At 38.0% G+C, this 13,309-nt stretch overlaps 1 protein-coding gene across 1 annotated transcript in view; it reads left to right on the top strand.

Moving 5' to 3' along the window:
- Window positions 1–13,309, top strand: part of LOC139155793 (dystrophin-like) — a 583,469-nt gene that overhangs the window by 404,912 nt on the left and 165,248 nt on the right. Inside the window, exon 18 of the mRNA XM_070731073.1 lies at window positions 8,889–9,012. Within this exon, the coding sequence (XP_070587174.1) occupies window positions 8,889–9,012 (124 nt within the window). The remainder of the gene's footprint in view (window positions 1–8,888; window positions 9,013–13,309) is intronic.

Genomic DNA, 13,309 nt, shown 5'->3' with positions numbered 1-13,309 from the left:
GGTTTTTCTTTTATTGTGTGGTGTGTGTCTTCCTGGACTAATTACCCTGTAATTATGGTTGGTTGAGACACGCCGGCAGAACAAGTAATGAGAGCTCACCCCGTTATGCGGCACTAGGGATTTGAACCGCTGAACTGCCACTTTCGATCAACAAGCTCAGTATCTTAGCCACTGAGCCACTACATTCCTGGTACACACACATACGCATGCATAAAATACTTTTAATCATTTCATACCATAAATAAAATAATCTGAATACATATACAATAACGTAAGCATTTTTCAAAGCATACTTATTAGAATGACATTATATATAGCCCTCACAAGAATTTTTTCCTGTCTTTCTATAAGAGTCCAAGAGCGTGCATTTAAATAGGACTGGTGTTCCATCTAGTGTCATCATAATTAGTGAACTTTATTTAAATTGTTCCTTCCTTAAAATAAATGCTAATGTAACAGCCAAAATTAAATATACTATTAAATATTCACAAAAATTATATATTTTATTGACTATGGTGAATTTGCTGTATAAACTCATAACAAGAATTCATTATCATTTGCTCAAAACAGAACAATAAATAGCAGGTGACAACCAAGTTGTATTCATTTAAGTTTGAAACAGACCAACAGATGGAAGAGTGTAAGTTGTGACAATTTCATCTGATGTGTATATTATTGCAGGAACATAGGAGTTGTTCTGCTGCAATCCATTATTTTATGCATCTCCCATTAACATCTAGGTCAAAAAACAATGTGAACATTGCTGATATTGGATATCTTGGTACATTAGTATTTGAATGATGAAACAATCTAGGATAAGCAATAAAATCATTGTATCATTGCATGGTACAAAATATATATATATACATATATACATATATATATACATATATACATATATACATCAAGAATAGTCCTAAAAATGCGAGTTCCAGGTACATACGTGAATGATGAGGCAGCAGCCATCTCGATCACCGGAACATAGAAACTTTAATAAAATCACTTAGCTTTCGTTAGCGTGCTGCTAACTTCGTCAGAGTTTTAAAATGCCGTGGGAGACAAACATCTTTATAAAGCATTACTCAGTCTGCTCATTGCCCGCGTCACGGGGCCACACCCTTCCCTCCCCCCTGCGGTAAGCCTAATTGTGGGCTTAATCATGCTGGCTGAAGGGAGATCTACCTCTTTTGCTCGTGTTTGTTGCCTTTTTCCCTCCCCAAGGGAGGGGGTGGAATTGTGAGGCTTAATCCTGCTGGCTGTAGGGAGACCTGCCGCTTTTACTCGTGTCTGTTGCCTTTTTCCCTCCCCAAGGGAGGGGATGGAGTTGTGAGGCAATGCTTCGGAGGTGTTTGGTATTCCTTTCTTCCCCCCATTGTCGTTGTTACTTTTTATAATGGTACATGTCTGCTCTTGCAATTTTTTTACCCATGTCCTCGTCCTAGGTCTACACTGTTCTAATCCCCCCTTGTCCTCTATGTTAGACTTAAATTGTGCCCCTCCACCTCTACCTCCGTATTGCTCCAGTATGTTCCCTTGTTTCTCGTGGGGGGTTATCCCACCCTCATTTGGCTGGTTTCTATGTCTGGCCTGGGGAATTCTGCTGGGGGCTGTGTCCAATCTTAATGACCCATCTCCTTTAAGTCGTTGTTGGTGCCTTAAAGCCTGGTATGCCGATGGCATATCGATGTGTCTATTTAAAGAATTTTCATTCGAGAACCAGGCTTCTTTTAGGAGGCGACCTCCCTTGGTTTCATCCCGTGCCAGAATCTCAGTTCCCTGGAAATCGAAGCCGTGACCTTGCTCCTCCATGTGTATCCAAATCTGGGAGCGCTGTTCCTGACGCCGGACCGCTAGTTTGTGTTCGTGTACACGGGTTCTCAACCTTTTAGCTGTTTCACCCACATAGTGGTGTGTACAATTACTGCAGTTTATACGGTAAATTACCGAGGAAGACTCCTCCTTCACTAGGGTTTCCTTCGGGCGCATTACTGATTTTCTCAAAGTTTGATCTGGCCTATGCGCTACTTTGACCCCGTGGGGTGCCAGTATGCGTGCAGCTGTTTCGGATACCCCTTGTATGTACGGGAGTACCCTCCACGCTGATGTTTCGTTTGTGCTTTCAGTAGGCTGCCGGAGTCTAGGTGTAACGCACCGTTGGATAAAATCCCTCGAGTAACCATGACGTATACAAGTTTGGTAAAGATACGCTCGTTCTTTTTGTTTGGCTGCCCGTGTACTACAATGGGTATTTATCCTGTTGAATAATGTCCGTATGCAGCTGACTTTATGTGCGTTGGGGTGGTTGCTTTCGTTGTGTAACATGCGATCCGTGCTGGTGGTCTTGCGGTACACCTCCGTGTCGATGCTTCCATCTGGGTTCCGGTTAATCTGTACATCTAGAAAGGCCAGTTTGCCATTGGCCTCCTCCTCCGCCGTAAACTGAATATCCGGATATATGGAATTAAGAATTCCCATGAACTTGATTTTATCCCGTTGTTTGATGATGGTAAACGTGTCATCGACATAGCGTGTCCAGAACTTAGGTTTGTATATTTCCATGGCTTCTCTTTCCAATTGCTGGAGAACTGCTTCTGCAATCACGCCCGAAATTGGGGATCCCATCGGCGTGCCCTTTACTTGTTCGTATATCTGTCCGTTGAATGTGAAGTATGTTTTTAGGCAGAATTTCAATAGTTGGATGAGGTCATCCGTGCTGGGGGCCTTACAGTGTCTTGGTTCAGTTGTTACCAACAAATTGTTAATGGTTTGAATTGCTAGATCCTGGGGGATAGATGTAAATAGTGAAATAACGTCGAATGATATCATTACCTCATCTTGCTCCACTACCACCCCTTTAAGCCGTTCAGGGAACTGAGATTCTGGCACGGGATGAAACCAAGGGAGGTCGCCTCCTAAAAGAAGCCTGGTTCTCGAATGAAAATTCTTTAAATAGACACATCGATATGCCATCGGCATACCAGGCTTTAAGGCACCAACAACGACTTAAAGGAGATGGGTCATTAAGATTGGACACAGCCCCCAGCAGAATTCCCCAGGCCAGACATAGAAACCAGCCAAATGAGGGTGGGATAACCCCCCACGAGAAACAAGGGAACATACTGGAGCAATACGGAGGTAGAGGTGGAGGGGCACAATTTAAGTCTAACATAGAGGACAAGGGGGGATTAGAACAGTGTAGACCTAGGACGAGGACATGGGTAAAAAAATTGCAAGAGCAGACATGTACCATTATAAAAAGTAACAACGACAATGGGGGGAAGAAAGGAATACCAAACACCTCCGAAGCATTGCCTCACAACTCCACCCCCTCCCTTGGGGAGGGAAAAAGGCAACAGACACGAGTAAAAGCGGCAGGTCTCCCTACAGCCAGCAGTATTAAGCCTCACAATTCCACCCCCTCCCTTGGGGAGGGAAAAAGGCAACAAACACGAGCAAAAGAGGTAGATCTCCCTTCAGCCAGCATGATTAAGCCCACAATTAGGCTTACCGCAGGGGGGAGGGAAGGGTGTGGCCCCGTGACGCGGGCAATGAGCAGACTGAGTAATGCTTTATAAAGATGTTTGTCTCCCACGGCATTTTAAAACTCTGACGAAGTTAGCAGCACGCTAACGAAAGCTAAGTGATTTTATTAAAGTTTCTATGTTCCGGTGATCGAGATGGCTGCTGCCTCATCATTCACACATATATACATATATACATATATACATATATACATATATACATGTATTTGTTTTCGTAAATTTTCACGGGTATATGTATGTAGATTGTTCTGAGTTCGGGTTTTGCCCTGTGTAATGTTTTGCATGTCTATGCGACGTTTCGGTAAAATCACATTTACCATCATCATATATATATATATATATATATATATATATATATATATATATCATATATATCATATATATATATATACATCATATATATATATATATATATATATATATATATATATATATATATATATATATATATATATCTCCAGCAAATCAATTCTAAGCTTTCTTGCTAATGATACACCATTTTGTCCCTGAATAAATTAACTGGGCTAATATTTATATGTATTCATCAGGTTGTTAACTATAAATCCACGTCCTATACTGTCTATTTCTCCTGGTCTTTTTCTTTTAATAGAGAATACTCTGCAGGAACTTTCTTTGACTTAAAAAAACCCCCAAAGAATTATTTTTCTCAAACATTCTCAAACACTGTAGTACTACAGATAAAAATTGTTATGCACAATTCTTCACTCAAATTAGTGAATCAATCATTTATTAATTTGAAAAAAAAACATTGTTCTCTCTAAGCTATCTGCCTTGCAGTGAGATGGGCAGCAAATACGGGGGTGGACAGAGAAATGGAAACACCTTGAAAAATCATCAAAATATCTCTTAACATGGTGTTGGTCCACCTTTTGTGGCAAATACAGCATCCAAGGTATTGATTCATACAAATTGTGAATTGTTTCCAAAGGAATTTTAGCCCATTCTTCAGTTAAAGCAACCTCCAGGTCTTTTAGAGACGATGGTGGTGGAAATCGACTTCTTACTTGAATCTCTAAAATTGACCATAAATGCTCAATAATGTTGAGGTCTGGTGATTGTGGTGGCCAGATGAGATGCTGAACTTCATTAGAATGTTCCTCGTGCCATTCTTTTAACATTTCTTGCTCTATGGATTGGTGCATTATCATCTTGAAAGATGGCATCCCCCTCTGGAAACAGTTCTTGAACCATAGGATGAATTTGGTCGGCCAAAAGTCCTAAATAGTGATGACTGTTAATTCTTCCATGAAGGGAAATCATTGGCCCGGCAGATTTTCAAGAAATAGCACCCCAGATCATCACTGAACCCCCACCATGTTTGACGGTTGGAGAAGGCAGTCTGGATGAAATGATTCTTTTGGCTGTCTCCAAACATAAACATGGCCGAATGTCGGAAAAAGGGTAAACGATGATTCGTCAGAAAATCACATTTTGTCACTGCTCGAGGGACCATTTCTGGTGGTTTCTACACCATTCTAAATGGTTTGAAACATTTGTCTTTGAGAGCAGAGGTTTTCTAATTGCAGCTATTCCGTGGTATCCAGATTTGTGAAGCTCCCTTCAAACAGTTTTTGTGGAAACTGGGTTCTGTATGTGTCTATTGAGCTCTGCAGTGATTTTAGGAGCTGTGGTCTTGCAATCCACTCTAACAATTTGCTTCAGAGTCTAACAGTCTTTCTCAGACAACTTCGACTTTCAACCAGACCTGTGCTTGGCTGAGGACGTTTTCCCTTCTCTTTCAAAAGCAGTCATTACTTTTGAGACATTACCTCTTGAAACGCCAAACATTCGGGCACTTTCTGTTACACTAGCACCTGTCATTCGAGCACCAACAAATTGGCCTCTTTGAAAGTCTGAGAGGTCTGCCATTTCTAGAAAGTTATAAACAATTTCCTTAGATTTCTGTTTTAAAAAAGGTAGTTTAAAAAAACATATTAAATAACAGAATTTTAAAAAACCATTAAAATATGCCAAGTTTTGATTGATTTGAACATGTTCAAAAATTATGATGCCAAAAAGTCAAGTATTTCCATTTCTTTGTCCACCCTCTGTAAATGTAACAATAAATTTAAAGAATGAATTACAATTAAACAGTTCAGAATGAGTTTCAGAAATACAATTAAATAGCTTGATAATATTTATGTGCAGCAGGTCCTAGAATAGCTGCTTTATTAATGTACTAAGAATATAGGATTTACTATGTGGAAACAGGCAGTCCTAAAATCTTGATACTAAGTTGCTTAAGAATAAATATTACTATAAACACCTGGAATTGGCTTTGAAGTCAATCTTATTATAATGTATAGATGGTCTAGGATATTGGCAACACTACAAGTTCTTCATACTTCTACATTTAGACCATCCTGCTCTTACTACACTATTTTTAAGATTCTGCAAATTACACTGGGAAACAATTTGAGGTAAAAAGATGTGTCTTATGCACCGAAAAATACGGTATTGGAATGAACACAATTTAACTTGCAGCAACTATTATAGCCTTTGTATGAATAAAATTATTCTTTGTAAACAATATATTTGGTAAGTTTTTACTTCACTTTCCTTTATATGCACAATTTGTATGACTTTTGAGGGTATCCTGTAGCTTTAAAAGTTGACATGATGTGATAGACAAAAACTGTGGTTGTTTTTGGATACAGAGGCCAAAAGTTAATTGAAAACAAGTCACAGATTTAAGACAACAAAATTGCTGTTCCCCAGTGAATTATCTGTTTCAATAATACATTTACTGTATAACTATCAAACACATCCGACCAACACACAAGTAAGTGAACTTCAGCAGGATTCAATTATACATAAGAAACTTCTTTATATACAATATCATACAGTGGAATTCAGAAGCACAGAAGTAATATTCACAGAAGCAATATAATACAGAACCACTCATACACAGAGAGAGGGGGGGGGGAGAGAGAGAGAGAGATCAGTGAACCTAAGCCATGCCCAGACTCCGAGCTGTCTGTCTATCTCAATTCATGAACCCTTGTATTAATAACATTAATAATTGTGTATTCCACTATAGGTTTATCATCTATCACTCAAAAAACCTACCCTACTCTCCATGTACTGATAATTTCTGGCTATTCATAGTTAATGGGGGATCCCAGGGACCTCTTGACAGCATCTGATCCTTAAGAAGTACAGTGGTACCTCTACCTACAAATGCCTACAAATCCCCTCTTACCACCGCTTCCTCCGCTCTCTGCAGCCACCCCATCTTCCTGCCAAAATCCCCTCTTGCCACCGTTTCCTGCATTATCAGCAGCCGCCCCATCTCGCTGCCAAAATCCCCTCTTGCCGCCTCTTCCTCCGTTCTCGGCAGCCACCCCATCTCGCTACCAAAATCCCCGCTTGCTGCCACTTCCTCCGCTCACTGCTTTTTTTTTAATCCTTAAAGTTTTGGATTTTCTTAATGGGTTTGCACGCATTATTCGCTTTTACATTGATTCCTATGGGAAAATTGCTTCTACTTACAAAACTTTCTACTTAAGAACCTGGTCACAAAACTAATTAAGTTCGTAAGTAGAGGTACCACTGTCCATCCCCAATGAGCACAGGCTTTAATCCTAAATTGTGTCCCTAACATTAGGAACAACTCTGAGAATGAGAAGTTTCTTAGATACATCTTTTGACAGGATTAAGAGAAATAGGAACAGGGGGAAAAAATTGTACAAATGCCCAGGCAGATACATTTGCAACACTACCAAAAGACACAGAGATGTCTCATTACCTCTTTCTTGCCTCCTCAATAGATCAAATACCAGGGTAATAAAATTTGTATTCATTCCAATTCCACATCTACACCAAAACTCATTATCTACGTATCCTGTAGCTCAAAGCTATTACTTTCTTTATCAGCTTAGATAAATATGAAATAGAAACAGCTAATTTTTTTAAAAAAAGCTTGGACAAAAAATAGCAAGAGCATTATCACCTCCTCCTTTAAGTGGGTAAAATACTCCACCTGAAAAAAAGGAATGTTAATTTACATAATCATAATTGGACAAATTATCCAGAAATCTATATAAGTTAGGCTGAGATCAAGCCCACAAGGACTGACATACTAAAATCTATCAACTGTTATTATTAGGCAGATATACTTCCAAATAAAATTATTTCATTTTAATAAACAAATACCATGACATCTTTATAAGGCCATACATTATTATTGTTCTGTCTGGGTCCCCCCAGAAGCCAACACCAACCAAAAAGAGTATCCAGATACACTGGTAAAAAGCAAAGGCAGTTTATATAATTCCAAGCAAACACAGGTAACAAAAACTGTTCTTACAGACAGGAACACTCTGAAGCTTCACAAGGTTTCACAAAGGCCAGGCAATAAAACAGGATTCTTGCTGGCAAAAACAACACTGGAGATAATAAAACCCACGTCTCCCCCAAGTCTTCCAGACTTCTAGGCCACAAGCCAAGATCAGAGACGCCAAGAATCGAAGCAAGGTCACAGGACTCCCAGTTGATAACTCTCCACAAGACTGTAAGGGCGGGCCTGCCTTTTCAACCCTGCTGAGGAGAACCACACCCAAACCCAGCTGTTGCCAATTCAGGGATGTAAATACCTTTCTAATTGGTCCCTTCTTTGAGCTGCACGGTGCTGCCTCATGTCTATTATAGCCTGTGCGTCTTCATCCAATGAATCCAGGCTACTAGCTGGGGAGTGCCCCCCCCGGGGGTCTCAGGCTGCTCTCCCTCCTCCTCTTCCTGACGTTCCTCTCCCCCGTCTGCCTGATCCTCCCCCTCCTGTTCACTGTCCTCCTTCTTTGGGCATGGATCTGGCAGAGATCCAGCCGGTCCCTGAGGAGCCTCAGGCTGAATCACAACTATTATTATTATTATTATTATTATTATTATTATTATTATTATTATTACATTAACAAACATATTATTCATGGCCATCACACTATTTTTTAAAAGTACATTATATAAGACACAGATGAAGAATAATCTACAAAAAAATTAAAAATATGAAATAAAAAAGAAAAAAGTTAACTTGTATCTAAATGTTCAAATTATTTATACATATATTTCTGTCTCTATAAATACATTTGCTTTTATCATATCCCTCTTCTGTTTCATATATATTACCTTTGATTTCTTATGTCAACTCAAATAACATTTTAAATGTATATGGAAAACAGGATTATTTAGAGTTGAATTTGCTTTATATGTAATTTAGATTTTGAATGAAATAGTTTTAAATCTTTTCTTATTATTTTAACATCTTGTTCTTCATTACTTTTTATAAAACAAGAATAACAAAATACAGCTTTTTTTTCCTTCTTACTGTAGATTTGATGTTGATTCGACAGAACTTCACAGTTGGATGACTCGTTCAGAAGCTGTACTACAGAGTCCTGAGTTTGCAATATATAGAAAAGAAGGAAACCTATCTGATCTCAGAGAAAAAGTTAATGTAAGGGGGGGGAATATATTTACTTAATTTATATAATGTTTGTAGAACTAGTATGTTATCAGCTTCAAATTTTACTATGTATTTCCATTTGATAAATGGCTGTAGATTAATTTGAAGTTTGAAATATATTGATAAAGTATGCATAAATGCTCTTATGCTTTAGTTTGCTATCATCCTGTCCTAAAATATAAATAATGCAATTAGGTGTATTCAGTGACTGCTATAAACTATAAAGCCTGGCTCCCCAAAAGTCAATAATGTTATATAGTTAGGTGCCTTGCTTTGAAAAAATATTATAATTTGTCAGTGTGACATTTGAATAAAAGAATGTTTGCTGGCAGAAGATCTTTATAAAATATAAAATGCTGAGATATGATTGAGTTATATTAATATTCATTTTTTTAAATGCTCAGCTGTCTGAATTCCTTTTTAATTGTCCCATTTTTTTCCTTTGGCATACACTGCAAAATTGTAGGGGTTTTGTTTTGAAAACTATGTTTAGTTATGAATGGAGAAATCAACCTTAGCTTATTTCAGAAATAATCCTACATATTAATAATATTTCTTGGAAGATTCTCAGAAAACCTTTTTTTGTTTTTCTGGGATTTCACTTCTAACTTGGAACTTGAAGATTATTCGCTGACAATGCTATGTAATTGTCTTTGATAATGCAGTTATCTTTTGTTTTGAACAGTCCTAAAAAGTTCAAGTGGTGATTTCTTGTACTATCTGGTCATGTTGCATTAATCTATGATTTCAGTGCTATACAATTTTTGTTTATGTGCCTACAACTATTTTCTAATTCAGATTCTTGGAGAATAATTAGTAAAATATACTGTAAATTAGAAGTTTATAACAATATATAAACAATGTGTATGTATGCATGTATATTTGAATAGGTGGTTGTTATCGTTAGTTGTGAAGTCATGTCTTACTCATCGCGACCCCATGGACAACATTCCTCCAGGTCTTCCGGTCCTCTATCATCCTCCAGAGTTCATTTAAGCCAACACCGACTACTTCATTGACTCCATACAGCAACCTCATTCTCTAGTGTCCCCTTCTTCTTTTGCCCTCAGTCTTTCCCAGCATTACCTTTTTCTTTAGTGAGTCCTTTGGTCAAAATATTTGAGTTTCATCTTCAAAATCTGGCCTTCTAAAGAGGAGGGTTGATCTCCTCTAGGACTGACCTGTTTAATTGCCTTGCATTCCAAGGGATTCACAGGAGTCTTTTCCAGCACCATAGTTCAAAGGCCTCAATTTTTTGATGGTCAGCCTTTCTTATGATCCAATTTTCACAGCCATACCTTACAACTGGGTAAACCATAGCCTTGACTATATACACTTTTATTGGCAGGGTGATGTCTCTGCTTTTTAGTATGCTGTCTAGATTTGCCATAGCTTTCCTCCCCAAGAGCAAGCATCTTTTAATTTCTTGGCTGTAGTTCCCATCTGCGATGATCTTGGAGGCCAGAAAAATAAAATATGTCACTACCTCCATTTCTTCTCCATCTATTTTCCAGGAATTGAGAGGGCCAGTTGCCATGATCTTAGTTTTATTAATGTTGAGTTTCAAGCCAATTTTTGCACTCTCCTCTTTCACATACATCAAGAGACTCTTTAAATTCCTTTTCACCCATCTCCTCCCACCTATGACTGTATAACTGTAACTTGTTGCTTGTATCCTTACAATTTATATTACGGTAATATTGATTATTTCCTGATTACTTATTTGAACCCTATGATAATTATTAAGTCTTGTACCTCATGATTCTTGACAAATGTATATTTTCTTTTATGTACTCTGAGATTATATGCACCAAAGACAAATTCATTGTGTATCCACACTTGTCCAATGAAGAATTCTATTCTGTTTGCTTTCTGCAATTAGAGTGGTATCATCTACATATCTAACGTGGTTGATATTTCCCCAGCAATTTTAATTCCAACGTGTGATTCATCTAGCCCTGCCTTTCTCATAATGTGCTCTGCATATAAGTTAAATAGATAGGGAGACAGTATACAGCCTTGCCAAACTCCTTTCCCAATTTTGAACCAATCAGTGGTTCCATGTCTGGTTCTAACTGTTGCTTCTAGACCTGCATATAGGTTTATCAAGAGAAAAATAAGATGATGTGGTACTCCCATCTCTTTAAGAACTTGCCACAATTTAAGAGGGGGGGCATGACCAAGTGTTGCAGCACCATGGGTATTTCCCACTCTGAGGGAAACCCCAAAACCTTCAGGTGCAAGGTGCTTGAAATCAAAAGAAATCGAGCCAGAGCCTCTCTGTAGAAGAGGTGAAGAGGAGAGGGTATGAATCGGTGGCCTGGGAGGAATCACAGACAAACCCCACCCCCCCAGGATCTGACCAATTTTCCCCCCATTGATCCAAATTGATATTGTGACCAAAAAATTTTGCCCAACTTATCATACTACTTTTCTTCCTATTCCTTTCTTCCTATTTCTTCACTATTTCTTCCTCCATTTTATAGTTCAGTAGATATTTATACATTTTTGTTATTGTTTTCCCCCCTGGTCCCAGTAAAATTTTATCCAGTCCTGTTCTTTCTTTTGTTATTCCATATTTCCCTTTATCTTCCTGTAATTTAGAGTTAATCTGGTAGTATGGCCACCAATCAAGATTAATTCCTATTTGCTTTAAAGTTTCTATTTCTTTTAGCTTTCCTTGAGGGTCGAATGTTTCCTCATATCTGATTATTTTCCATCTGTCCAGTGCATTGTTATATGTAACAGCTCCCAAGCTTGAAAGCTAAGGAGGTATTTCTCCATAATGTTGTTGTTTTATTTTAAGCCATATCTTATGTAATGATTCTCTAATTTTGTGATTATAAAAGTAGGAGTGTGTTTTGTGTTTTTTGTAGCACAGAAAACCATGCCACCCTGCCTGTAATTCATGTCCCTTAGGTCAGTGTTTCCCAACCTTTTTTGAGCCGCGGCACATTATTCATGTTTTCAAAATTCTGGGGAACACTGAAGGGGGGGCGGGGGGGCTAAAGAAAAGTTTGGACAAAAAAAATATCTCTTCCTCCATTTCACTCTATTTCTCCCTCCCTCTTTCTCTCCCTTCCTTCCCTTCTTTCTCTCCATCCCTCTTTCTTTCTTCCTCTCTTTTTTGCTCTCTTTCTCTCTCCCTCCTTCCCTCCCTCTGCCTTAGGTATTAGTATTCTGTTATTGTTTAAGTTTATCCAATCAGTTATCCATTGTAAGGCTGCTGCCTGATAATATAACTCTAAATCTGGTAATCCAAAACCTCCTTGTTTTCTGTTATCTTGTAAATATTTTTGTTTGATCCTGGCTTTTTCCTTACCCAAGTAAATTTCGATATCATATTTTCAAAAATATTTGTGCATTGTCACTCTGCATTCATTTTCGACTCTTCTATAATCAAATGCGGCTTATTATCCCATTCACAGCTATGATCTTCCCGCTCACTCTTTTACATTTCTATCAAGCTCTTCAAGTAGTTTTAAGGATTACATTTCTCATGATCTTCTCTATAGAATCCACTCTTTTACTTCCTGATGTGTGGCTTGTCTTTGCTCCGAACCTGTCAAAGGAGGCAGGTTTTTTTCTCTGCCCAGTTTCAGGGAAGTTATCCTGAGTGCATAGATTTCTGGTTCATACCAGAGTGCCCACCATAGTTTTTCAGATCTCTCTGAGATCTGCAATGTCCCAATTGGGCTCCCAACCTCAGAAATCTGTGCTATGAGTTTGGAACCTGCTCTCACAGTACACAATGCTCAGACTACACCACGGAGGTCCCCCTACTTTTATATATCCTAACACCTGTATTTTCTCAGTACACAATTTTCAAGACACTTTATAATAAGCTATAATTGTGTGCATATTATTCAATAAAGTACATTTTACCTAAATATTTTATACTATACTATATTTATCCAGTTTACTTATTTAAAATTCTACGCAGTAATGTGTTTACTATTGATTATAGTATGAAATTATGAAAAGTGCAAATTTCTATGTACTTTTGAACAATCTTGTATGTTAGAAAAGTCCAACCATTTAAAAAATACATTTTCTGTATAATTTATTTCTCATCCATCCATCTATTGTAAACTATACACCAGGGCTATGCATTTCTTTCTTTTTTGAAAATGGGAATTTGTGCAATTTTGTGCAATTTCAGTGGCTTTCAGCTCTCTCTGCACATAAAATGGCAACCCATGCACATGTAATTGGAAGCAGAAGGGAGCAATTTCTGATTTTTTTCTGAGTTTTTAATAATTTGGAGAGAGATACTGATATTCATTCA

The sequence above is a fragment of the Erythrolamprus reginae genome, unplaced genomic scaffold, assembly GCF_031021105.1.
Source record: "Erythrolamprus reginae isolate rEryReg1 unplaced genomic scaffold, rEryReg1.hap1 H_6, whole genome shotgun sequence".
Taxonomy (NCBI): Eukaryota; Metazoa; Chordata; class Lepidosauria; order Squamata; family Dipsadidae; genus Erythrolamprus; species Erythrolamprus reginae.
The sequence above is the reverse complement of the archived record's forward strand: the minus strand, read 5'-3'. Positions and strand labels throughout refer to the sequence as shown.